The sequence below is a fragment of the Rhinolophus ferrumequinum genome, chromosome 7 (genome assembly GCF_004115265.2).
Source record: "Rhinolophus ferrumequinum isolate MPI-CBG mRhiFer1 chromosome 7, mRhiFer1_v1.p, whole genome shotgun sequence".
Classification (NCBI taxonomy): domain Eukaryota; kingdom Metazoa; phylum Chordata; class Mammalia; order Chiroptera; family Rhinolophidae; genus Rhinolophus; species Rhinolophus ferrumequinum.
In genome coordinates, this window is record NC_046290.1 from 24,332,867 (window position 1) to 24,345,463 (window position 12,597).

Genomic DNA, 12,597 nt, shown 5'->3' on the forward strand with positions numbered 1-12,597 from the left:
CACACCCAATCAAATTGTTTTGTACCTTTGAATGTTGTGTATCTTTTTCTATGGGGAAGAGTGAGGAGGGCTTCTTTTCATTTTATTATATTGGGGGCTTTAATGTTTACGGGGGAAAGTGTTTTGTTGCTGCACTTTTTTAAAAAATATGGATCAGGTGATAGTAATACTAAAAGTTACTTAAGAAAATTGGTAGGTAAATGATCTCTAACCCTAGCATATACACTGCTTTCATCTTTTCTGCTTTTTTAATGTCCATGCCAAACCTTACACATGCTGGCAATTAGAAATACCTCTAATTTTTTTTATTACACTTGTATTTTGAAATAATTTTAAATTTACAGAAAAGTTATGAGACCAGTACAAGGAGCTCCCACAAATCTTTCACCCAGATTCCTTACTTGTGAAAATTTTCAGTTGCTTTATCATTCTTTTTCAAAATATACTTTCATGTATATCTGTCTATGCGTTTTTTTTTTTTCCCATTTGAGCAAACATGATGTCCCCATTACCACAAAATTTCAAAGTGTAATACCCTGACTGGTAGCACCAACATTAACATCACCTAGGAACGTGTTAAAATGCGAATTCTACTGAATCAGAACCTTTGCATGTGGGAACCAGCAATCTGTAGTTTAACATACAAATGGATACTGAAGTTTGAGAAACTCTGTTTGGTATACATTTTCTACAAACAAGAATTCTCACTTAAATATCCACAGTACAACTATCAAAAGTAAGACAGCACCGTTAATGTGATACTACTGTTTCTATTTTTAATAGGTTACAATTTGTGCTGTCATTATTTTAATGCTCAAGGTCTCCCGGATTTGACCAGTGAGTCCTGCGTTGAGCTGGCTTTTGTTTTTTTTTTGATATGTTCCTAGCTTTCTTTGAGGACTTGCTTAATTTGTGGCACAATAAGATGTTTCAGGCTCATCTTTTACTGTCCTTGCCTCAGCCCTGGAATCAGCCGCTTCTCTAAGAACGGCTGGTTCCTTTAACTGGAAAATGGTAATTTACCATGTTTTCTCGAAAATAAGACCTAGCCGGACAATCAGCTCTAATGTGCCTTTTAGAGCAAAAATGAATATAAGACCCGGTCTTATATTACACTATATTATATAAGACCTGATTTTATATTATAGTAAAATAAGACCGGGTCTTATATTCATTTTTGCTCCAAAAGACGCATTAGAATTGATTGTCTGGCTAGGTCTTATTTTCAGGGAAACACGGTAGAAACCAAGATCTAGGTGCTAGGTGACTTTCATTATTTCTTCGAGTGACCTACAACCTCTTGTTAGTCTATATGGCCATGTAGATAGTACACTGTAAAACTAGAGGGTAAGGGTCATTTGTAAATATTTTTATGGCTCTCGACATATTTCCAAATTGCTTTTGGACGTTTACAGTGACCTAGTTTACAGTGCTATGATGAATTTCTGAATGTATCCATTTCACCACTCTCCTAGAACGTGGGTTATTCTGATCTTTGTTTTCTACTTAGATATACTTGGCATTTCTTGTGGCAAAGCTAGAGTATAAGCTATAAACATGAATGTCAACTCAGAGTTAATTTCTGCTCTGTATTGTTCTTGACAGGACCTAAACATTCAGTCCCCTTCCGTTTCTACATCAAGTGAAACAGCTCACCCACTGTATATTTAATATCCTTCATGAAATAAAGTACTATTTTTATATTATAAATAAAAATATTTACACTCCAGAATGTCCTTTTTAAATAATACCCCAAAGAAACCTATAACACATAATAACAGTTTCCATTTACTAGATTAAGTTTGGATTTGTCTGGTTTTTTTTTCCAACAGAAAACCAGTACTAGGACCTTTGTACCTCTGAAGATTTAACACATTATTCTGATAATTTTTATGTTAGCTACTTACAAGCTCCTTCAAAGATGACATGTAGTTCATAAAAATAAAAGCCAACCTCAGCTATCAGTATATTTTTCAAAAATAGTGTTCTTCTGTTTCTTCCTTTTAGTTGTATTTTCATTTTTATCATTTATCAGGGTTTTTTTTGCTCAGATTTGTGTTTACAGCTGTATAATTTATTAATTTTTTTGTTGTTCTTATTTGGTTCATTTTTGTAGGTTTCAGGAGGTGAAGATGAAATCCAACAATTGCAAAAAGCATTGCTTGATTACTTGGATGAAAACACTGAGACTGATCCCTCACTAGTGGTAGGATTCTTTTCTTCTTTTTTTTTTTTTTTTTGGCGATAACACACGTTTATTCAAATTGGGTCTGAAACAATATTGGTACATGTCATGAAGAGGAAAGTTGTTTAAAATATTGATCTTTGAAACAGGGACACTTGATAATCTAAACAGAAAAGACTGGTTATGGATTGATTTGTCTTATATGGAATTCTGGTACAGATATTACAATATACTAAAATTCCGTGACATGGGAAATACTTGGAAATCTTTCCGTAGGTTATCTTTAAGACTAGGCTAGATCATTGGTCCTCACAATGGGCATGGCCCAAGCGGTACATGATATGATCAATTAGCATATTTAAAAAACCTGTTAGAGTTTTATATGAATAATTATTTTTAATATAATCCTTAATTCTATTTTTTTGTATATTATATATTTTTGAAGTATTAGTATAATAGTTTCATATGTAAAATTTATAAACTATATTAGGGAACAGTGCACATTTTAGGGTACGTTTTAATTTTTAACTGATGGGAAATGCTATCTAAGGAGATTGGAGATAACTAAGCTATTCAGCCATCTACTGCATGTTTTCAATCTATTGAGAGGAATAGATTATAGATATGACTCAGCATTAAAATATTTCAATAATTGGCTGTGTAGTTCTTGAAAAAATAAAGTAAGATTTTGAAAATAACTAGGCTTCTACCTTCAGCATTTTATCCATTTGTTCTAAACTTTTCTAGTTGACTCATCATCTAAGTTTTACTGAATCATGTAATACTGACCTTAATAGTAGTGATATTCTAGATTTAATAGAGTTGTGTTTATGAAATTCTTTTGACATCATTTTAATGGGACAAAGTAAAATAATAAGTTTTCTATCATTCAGATATTGTAAATGTTCCAGCTTTCTGAAAATCTGTCTTTATCCGATGGAAGTTGTTTTAAAGTAAACCTTAATATTTGTTAACTGGTTTAATTTTATCAATGGGTTGGAAATTGTTACTAATTTCATCAAACTCAATCTTCACTAATTTCTTTCCAGTTTTCTCGTAAATTCTATATAGCCCAATGGTTCCGTGACACAACTCTGGAAACAGAAAAAGCAATGAAATCACAAAAGGATGAGGAATCATCTGAAGGAACACATCACGCAAAGGAAGTTGAGACAACTGGTCAAATTATGCATCGAGCTGAAAACCGGAAAAAGTTTCTTAGAAGCATTATTAAAACCATGCCTTCTCAGTTCAGCACATTAAAGTAAGACCCAGGGGGAACACATCTTTACTTTTTCAGTTATCTCTTTGAAATCTATTTATGTGCTTTACAAAAAAATATATAAAAATGTAATGACTTTGTGTTGCAGGATGAACTCCGATACTGTGGACTATGAGGATGCTTGTTTGATTGTTCGATACTTGGCCTCTATGAGGCCGTTTGCCCAGAGCTTTGATATTTATTTGACACAGGTAAACTGGACCGGAATCCCTTATACAGACATTTCTGATTCTTGATATTTGTGGGGTAGTGTTTGATGTCTGTTCATTGTTGAAAATAGATATTTTAAAAGATTGTGAAAGTACCATTTGTTTCTATGTTCCATATTTGTTAAAATGCCTTTGTTCTGCATGCCTTTTACATATTGATTCTTGTTTCACAGATAAATGGATACATGACAGTATGAGTGTAACACTTATGGTGTACGAGGTGTGATCACAAAATACGGTAAATGTTCAAATTAAAAAAAAATTATTACAGTAAAAGACACATTGCCATTAAACCTCCTCAAAATACTCCTCTGCACTTCAAACACACTTATCCCATCGTTCTTGCCACTTTCTGAAGCAGTTCTGGAAGTCCTTTTTTTTGAGTGTCTAGTTTTGCTGTCGTGGCTGCCTTGATGTCCTGAATCCATTCAAAACATTTACTTTTTATGGTCATTTTGACTTTGGGGAAGAGCTAGAAGTCTCACGGTGCCAGATCCAGTGAATAAGGTGGATGAGGACACACCGTAATGTTTTTATTTGACAGAAAATGGTACATACCAGAAGCTATGTGTGACATGGAGCGTTGTCATGATGGAAGATTAAGTAAAGACACAAAAGAGGACTTCCAGAACTGCTTCAGAAAGTGACAAGCATGATAGGCTAAGTATGTTCAAAGCGATGGAGAGTGTTTTAAAGGGGATTAATGGCAATGTGTCTTTTACTTTAATAATTTTTTTTATTTAAACATTCACCTTATTGTTTGATCACACCTTATAAGTAGAGTGATTGATGTTATAAAAGCAAATTATTCAGTTACCAAATGTTATTTAAATGATAGTAAATATCCTTTTATTGAAGTTATACATAACAAGGTTTTTGTGAGGCTACAAGTCCTTGCAAATGAAGCATAGCAATAAAAACCTGGTTTAATTGCGAATGCCAGGATAAAGGCCCAAAGTATAGAATGCCTCACTTTCCTTTAGGTTAAAACTTTTGATCAGTAAGACAATATGTCTTTTGCTCATGTATATAAATATTAAAAGGAGGTAAATTATGTTTATTTTCATATCTTTTGCTTTTCATGTTATATTTTGTTAAATGCTATGTGTTCTACAATTTATGAAAATATCAATGTTTGCTTGGCAGATCCTTCGAGTTCTTGGTGAAAATGCAATTGCCGTTCGAACAAAAGCCATGAAGTGTTTGTCTGAGGTTGTTGCTGTAGACCCCAGTATCCTAGCAAGGGTAAAGAGGAGCAGAAATGATTCTTCTTTCTTGAGCTTTGTATTCAAATGTAAACTACTAGCTCTACTTAGTGTAAATTACATTGTCTTTATTTTTCTTTAGCTTGATATGCAGCGAGGAGTTCATGGACGATTGATGGATAATTCTACTAGTGTCCGAGAAGCAGCAGTAGAATTACTGGGTCGATTTGTCCTTTGTCGACCTCAGCTTGCTGAGCAGTATTATGATATGCTGATTGAAAGAATATTGGTATGTTTGCTTTCTCATTTTTGTTATACAATTCATGAATATAATTTTGTTTTCGTAGTAGTATCACATCTTTTTCTTCAAATGTTAAGCTAGAAAAGTGTCAGTTACAAATTTATTTTGCCCAATGTTATGAACTATAGTACCTTCTAAAGAAGGCCATATTTCAAGAGGAGGGCTGCTCAATACTGTAAAGCAAGGCATTGGTGAAAATTGGATTCCTTTTTTCAGTTACTATTCCTTTTGATTATATCAGTTTACAATGAATAAATCATAGGAACTACATGGCATAGTTTAATATTTTAGATAAGAATCTAGAGTAATTATGTACATATGTATGTATGTATATAAACAGGAAAAATTATTTCAGTGAGAGCTAAGTACAGAAGTTTGGTATCTAACAATATTTTTGAATCCTTTATGTGTATCTGCATGTTTCTTTAAAGCTGAATTATGACAAGCAAGTTAAACCAGAAAGTTATTTGTGTCTTAAGAGCAAACTTAAATACTATTCTAAGACACTTAATTTTTTGGATGTCATGGATTTCTATGGCTCTGAAGCATTTTCCTGGAATGTAAAAGGAAACATTGGCATTTCAAGATACCTTTCGAATCTGCACACCACACCCTGCAGGCACATTGGCTACTTCTGTAACTCAACAGAGATTCATTAAGCACATGACTAGGTATTCCCACAATGACAAGAATTTATTTTATCACCTTTAGCCTACTATTAAAATACTGTATGATTGAAAGTTATAATACCAGCTTCAATTAGCATAAAATCTTGATATCAACCAAGAAAGAATGGAAGAATTTCTTTCTCCCTTTTGGTGCCTCTCAGTCTTTTCAAGAGTGAAAGGCAAAACCAACTGGATTCTCAAATCTACAGTGAACTCTGACAGCATCTACGCTAGCAATATATTCTAAAATATTTTCACAATGGCTAAACTGCATTATGGAAATAATTCTGCACAATAAGTGTTTGATGCTTTTTATTTATTTTTAAAACTCTTTATGAAATTTGTAAAATTAAAGAAAAATAGTTCAACGAACACCCGTGTATCCACCACCACATTTAATCTATATTTTTTGCTGAATTATTTTAAATTACAAACATTTTGCTATTTCTCCCATAGATATTTCACCTTAACTCTCCAAAAAATAGGAATAGTGTCCTTGTAAACAAAAACTATTATCTCACTTAACCAAATTAACACTCCCTAAATATCATCTCATAACCAGTTCATACTCAAATTCTTCAGTTGTCCCAAAAATTGGACAAAAAAATTTTTTTCTAGCTTTTTTTTTTTAATAGAATCAAATGAAAGATCATACTTTGAATTTGGTGGTCATGTTTTAAAATTTACAGTATTCTCTAACTCTTTTTTACACACTTCCCCCTCTGACATTGACTAATTGAAAAAGACCAGGTCAGTCTTGTTATTTCCTCATTGTTTTGTTTAATTTGTTCCTTTGTTTCTTGTATTTCCTATAAACCATAAGATAGTGGCAATGGTTTGATTAGATTTAGGTTAGACATTTTTATTAAAAATGTTTTATATGCTGCTTAAGTAACAGACACTATTCCAAAAGTTTCATGTTTGTTATCCATTTAATTTTGGGAAGCTTATACTCTAGTATTGTGTTCAGTACTAACTAGTTAATGTTTTTTCATGTATTGAATATCATATTTTAAACATAGATGGTATAAAATAACTCATTTATAGTAACATCAATAAGAAAGCATATAAAAAGGAAATATATAGACCATGTTTATCATGTTAATATATAGTGAATATACTGCTTGTTGGTATTTATTTTCTAATTTCATTTTCTCAAATTTCATATGCCTAGGTATCTCGATTGTTTTTGACATTTAATAATATCTTTCTGTTCTTAGGATACTGGTATTAGTGTCAGAAAAAGAGTAATAAAGATTCTAAGAGACATCTGTATTGAACAACCAACATTTCCAAAAATTACAGAAATGTGTGTAAAAATGATTCGCAGAGTTAATGATGAAGAGGGCATTAAGGTAAGATGAAATGTTGACTAAAGTTTATTGTTCATTAATGTTTTAAATAACTTAAATGTTTATTAGATTTAAATTGTGTTTATTTAAATATATGTAAAACTTGACAAATAACGATATTTATAGATTTAAATTGAAGATAAAGACTTACTTTGATACATTTTTATTATCTAGATGTTGTATTAATTAATAAAATCTGATTATTCCCAACAAATTCAGCAATTAAAATATTTAATACCATTATAGAGATTGCATTATATACTGGACATTTTTATCAAAGTTACTTTGATTTTCACATGGTTTGTACTTGGTTTTATACTCATAAATTAGTTAACACTTCGTTGAAAGTTTAAATACTTTCTCCTGCAAAAGTAGTAAAAATATTTTTTAGTGTGATCAAAAACATTTGAGCGTACACTGTGCAGAAGTTCTAAGCTAGGCGTAGTGATACCCATTGAAAATCTTAACCAAATTTTAAAAGATTAGAATTTTGAGAAATTAATTGGTGATTTGAAAAAACTTGAGAAATTCATACCAACAATTGCCAGTAATTTGTGTTTTGATTAGTTATTTATAGCTTTGTTTTAGGCTTTAATGAGAATTTGGGATTGAGAATTTTGCCATGTTTGTTGTAATTACTTAGTTTGAATTTTTTCTTCTAGAAATTAGTAAATGAAACATTCCAAAAACTCTGGTTTACTCCAACTCCACACAATGACAAAGAAGCAATGACAAGGAAAATTTTAAACATCACTGATGTGGTAAGAAGGACTGGAACAAGGGGATGGTCCCTACCGGTGCAAACCTAGTTGAGGTGAACTCCATTTTACAAAGGGAGAGACAGTAATGAGTATGTGGTTAACCTTGACATTTAGTACTACATCCCTTACTTTATATTTCTGAAGATACTCAAGGGATACAAGTAAGACGAAATGGGTGTTTCTACATAGCCCCACTTTTTGGCATTTACTGACTTAAGCACCAGTATTGAAATTCTTCAAATTCCTCCAGTGATTGAAAACTGAGAGGAAAGGAGAAGTGGATGAATTAGGTGCAATAGCCCAAGGATAGCAGCCTGAAATGAGATAGTAATTCCCATCTTTTTCAGAAAACATGAATTAAGATTAGTTTCATGTTTAAATATATACATAAACTATAATTTTTTTGACCCATGATACTTTCCACGTTTTGAACATAAGAAATCTTATGTCATCAATTATATATCTTTTTCACTGAATTCTTTAAATCTGCTGTCTAGCAAGCATTTTCATTTTTATTGTTTTAGACCTTTCACATTTTTCTGACAGCATGTAGTTCAAGTTATTGTTCAAAATGTAATTCCACATTTAATTTCAATACATTACACTAATTTCTTGAATGTATTGTAATATATTTTTACAATAAAAATTTTAACATTGGTAAGTTATTGGCTTACTGAAAAAATAGTTTACTTTAAAAATAAATGTTTTAATTGAAGACATTGAGACATTTATATATTTAAGGCTAAAGTATAGCAATAGTGTATTTTATTCATATTAAGTACGTTTCTAACTTTGATAGTTTCACCATATTTTCCCCCTTAGGTTGCAGCATGCAGAGATACTGGATATGACTGGTTTGAGCAACTCCTTCAAAATGTGAGTGTTATTTGGACTTCTGATAACAGATAACATGAAATGTAATAGAAGTTCTTTGTAGATTTTATGACATAAAATAACCTTTTCAGTTTTTTTTTTAAAGTATTTGCCTTTTGGTAGGGAAACTTTCTTTCAACATATTAGATTGAATGTTTTAGTTAATATCCGCATTTAATCCATTATTTATTTGCTTGTTATAAGTAACTTTTCTAAAATAGTAATTGAAATTCTATCTTCCCTTCCACCAGATCATTATTTTTCTCTTATCTCTTTAATCTACATTATAGACATGAGATCTATAAATAGATATACAGACTGCATTAAATATATATTTACATTATTTGACATGTTATAAAATACGTAGAATTTCCTAAAGTAGTGCAGAATTAAACCATAACTCATGTTCTTTTAAAATTTCATAAATGGAAATGTTTATCTCCCTATGAATTTTTTATTTCACAAGTTTTCAAATAGAAGTACCCATCACCCAGTTCAAAAACTGCCATCATTTTCTCAGTCTTGTTTTATCTCTATCCCTCCCTCGTCTTTTTTTTTTGTGTGCTGTAATACTTTTAAAGCAATTCCCATACTTTGTATCATTTCACCTAGTATAAATACTTTAGTATCTGTCTCTAACAGAAATTACTTTTTAAAAAAACCCAGAATATCATCATCATCTATATTAAAATAAATATTAATAAATTATTCCCTAATATCTGATACTTAGTCCATGCTCACATTTCCCTGATTGTCTCAAAAATGTATTATTGTATTTAGTGTACAGTTGCTTTGGATGATATCGCTCTTAAGTCTCAACCTATAATAGTTGACCACTTATCCCCTCCTTTTTTTCATACCACTTACGTGTTTTTCTGTAGAATGTCCCATATTCTGGATTTCATAGATCTCTCCCTTCTGGTGTCATTTAAGTTGTTCCTCTGTCCACCATTTTTGTGTGTGTGTGTAAATTCTTAGATCTAGAGGCTTAATAACACTGAAGTTCAGTTTTGAGAGTAAGGGACAAGAATATTACATATGTAGGTGATGCTGAATATTATTGCATCACATCAGGAGGCACATAGCATTGTTTGTCCTGTTTTCAGTAATCTCTGAGTTTAAGTATTGTCAGCCTGGTGCATCTACATATTATTAAGTCTTTAAGGATTAATTTTAAATGATGATTACCTAGATTCATTATTTCCTTTAAAAGGTGTAAAATACTGATGCTTTTCCGAATTATTTGTTTCATATTAGTTAGCTGGGATTCTTCTTTAAAAAGGAATTTTATCCTGATTGTTAGTATGACATATAAGTTTTACAGGAAAGGCAGGGGGAAGTGTTTGATTCTTTTCCATTACTTGTCAGTTTTCAGAATAATGAGTTTTCCTGTCATCCTCCAAAGATAACTAATGAGTTTGTTCATTTTTTAATACCAGTATGAACTAATAGATTTTTATGTCTTTGATGTATTTTAATTTATTGTAGTCATAATTCTTTTTTTAAGCTCAAATTGGCCCCTTTACCCAGTGTTAGTCCTTTCAAGTTGGTCTTGTATCGTTTTGATATACCCTCATTAGTCTTTTGTAACCTGATTACTTTTTGCTTCTGCAAGATACCCCAGACTCATCTTGTACATTTCCTGCCCCAAATCTGAAATCAGCCATTTTTCCAAAGAGCCCAAATCCCTTTGGTGGGAATTAATCTCAGTGCTGTGGATGTTCATTGCTAAGTGTTATCATAGCTTTTGGTCTTTTTAGAGGATAGACCTACAAAATACATATTTTTTTTTAAAAGAGAAAAATAAGAATTTATATTGACACTTTTTATTCAAATTTAAGATTATAAGTCTCCTTTGATTTTATTCTTTCCTTTAGGCCAAAAGTCTTGGTTCCCAAGGCAATGAACGTAATTTTTTATTTGCTTTGCCCTATTATATTAACAATAAGATTATTGGATACAGCTTTAAATATTTTTGCATTTCTTTTTATCTATAACTCCCTAAAGATACACCATTAGAAGTCTATCTTGAAATAACATTTTTCTGTTTGACTATGTCAACAATTTACTGTTTAGTTAAGTCCATTTGTTTCTGTTTAATTTTTTATTGTTAGCAATATTTTTAGTAATGATACTGTACATAGTGATATTTTTAATAACCAAATTTTATTGAGTCATAATATATATGCAAAAATATTCACTAATTTCAGGTATACAGTTTGATTAATTTTAATATATACAGTAAACTCCAGCACAATCAAGATATAGAATATTACCCTAAAAGGTTCCTTGTGTTTCTTTGTAGTTGAGCCTCTCCCCCTGACCCTAGGAAACCACTGGTCTACTTTGTGTCACTATAATGGTACCTTTTGTAGAATTTCAGTTCAGTGGAATCCTGCAGCTTGTAGTCTTTTGTGTTTGATTTTTTTTAATTAGCAGAATGTTGCTAATATATTAATATTCATTTTTATTGCTGAGTGGTATCAATAGTATCATGATTTCTTTATTAATTCACAAACTTATGGACTTTGGGGTTGTTCCCAGTTTGGACCATTATGAATAATGCCGCTATGAGTATTTGTATGCAAGTTGTGTGGATGTGTGTTTTCATTTCTCCTGGGTGAATTACTGTGAGTGCTGTTGCTGGTGAGTGAGAATCTTTCAAACTATTTTCCAAAATGGCTGAACCATTTAACATTCCATTATCAATGTTCCACTTGTTCCACATCCTCACCAGCCCTAGGTATTATCAGTCTTTTTATTTTTTTATTTTTTTTTTAATTTATTTTTAATTTATTGGGGTGACAATTGTTAGTAGAATTACATAGATTTCAGTTGTGCAATTCTGTATCACATCATCCATAAATCACACTGTGTGTTCACCACCCAGAGTCAGCTCCCCTTCCATCACCATACATTTGATCCCCCTCACCCTCATCCCCCACCCCCCAACCCCCTTACGCTCTGGTAACCACCAAATTACGTTCCCCAGATTAATTTTCAAACCCCGTGGCCATCCTGTGGTCACCGACTGCCCTCCAACCCCCTCACCCTCCCCCTCACCCCCCACCCCTCCCGCCCATCTAGCAACCCTCAGTTTTTCCTCATTGTCTCCCAAACTGTTTCTGATTAGTTCATTCACTTATTCTTTTCTTTAGAATCCGCAAATAAGTGAGATCATATGGTACTTATCTTTCTCTGTCTGACTTATTTCACTTAACATAATGTTCTCTAGATCCATCCATGTTGTTGCAAATGGTAAGATTTCTTTCTTCTTTATGGCTGCATAATACTCCATTGTATAAATGTACCACAGTTTCTTAATCCAGTCATCTTTTTAATTTGAGCCCATTCTGGTGGTGTGTGGTAGTATGTTGCTTTTTTAAAATGTTCAAGATGCCTTTTTAAACACCTTCATGATGCTTGCTTGTGTTACCCAACTATAATACCTTAGACTCTTCATAAGACATCTTCCATTTCAGAATTTTACAGGATATAGTTACCATCATTTCCTTTCTAAATTGAATAATTAGCTTCATATTATAGACTCGTATAACCACCTTAGTTGTATTTATGTCAGCCATTCCAAAGAGGACATTATAATTTCTAGAAGGCTGTGTAACCATGTTTCATCTGATAATTACAATAAATGATTAAAAATTAAGTGTAGCTGTCAGAAATGTCAGTATTTAGTATTACTGAAAAGATTGTAAAATAATATCCCTATGTATTATTGGCAAGTTAGAAGCAGAAAGGAGATG

The 12,597-nt window shown here is 31.8% G+C and overlaps 1 protein-coding gene across 3 annotated transcripts in view; it reads left to right on the plus strand.

Annotated features, from left to right (window-relative positions):
- NIPBL (NIPBL cohesin loading factor) overlaps window positions 1–12,597 on the plus strand; it is a 187,182-nt gene that overhangs the window by 143,319 nt on the left and 31,266 nt on the right. For all 3 annotated transcript variants that reach the window (XM_033109936.1, XM_033109938.1, XM_033109937.1), the window contains 8 exons: window positions 2,117–2,206; window positions 3,235–3,449; window positions 3,556–3,658; window positions 4,823–4,921; window positions 5,024–5,170; window positions 7,071–7,205; window positions 7,865–7,963; window positions 8,786–8,839. In XM_033109936.1, the coding sequence (XP_032965827.1) occupies window positions 2,117–2,206; window positions 3,235–3,449; window positions 3,556–3,658; window positions 4,823–4,921; window positions 5,024–5,170; window positions 7,071–7,205; window positions 7,865–7,963; window positions 8,786–8,839 (942 nt within the window). The remainder of the gene's footprint in view (window positions 1–2,116; window positions 2,207–3,234; window positions 3,450–3,555; window positions 3,659–4,822; window positions 4,922–5,023; window positions 5,171–7,070; window positions 7,206–7,864; window positions 7,964–8,785; window positions 8,840–12,597) is intronic.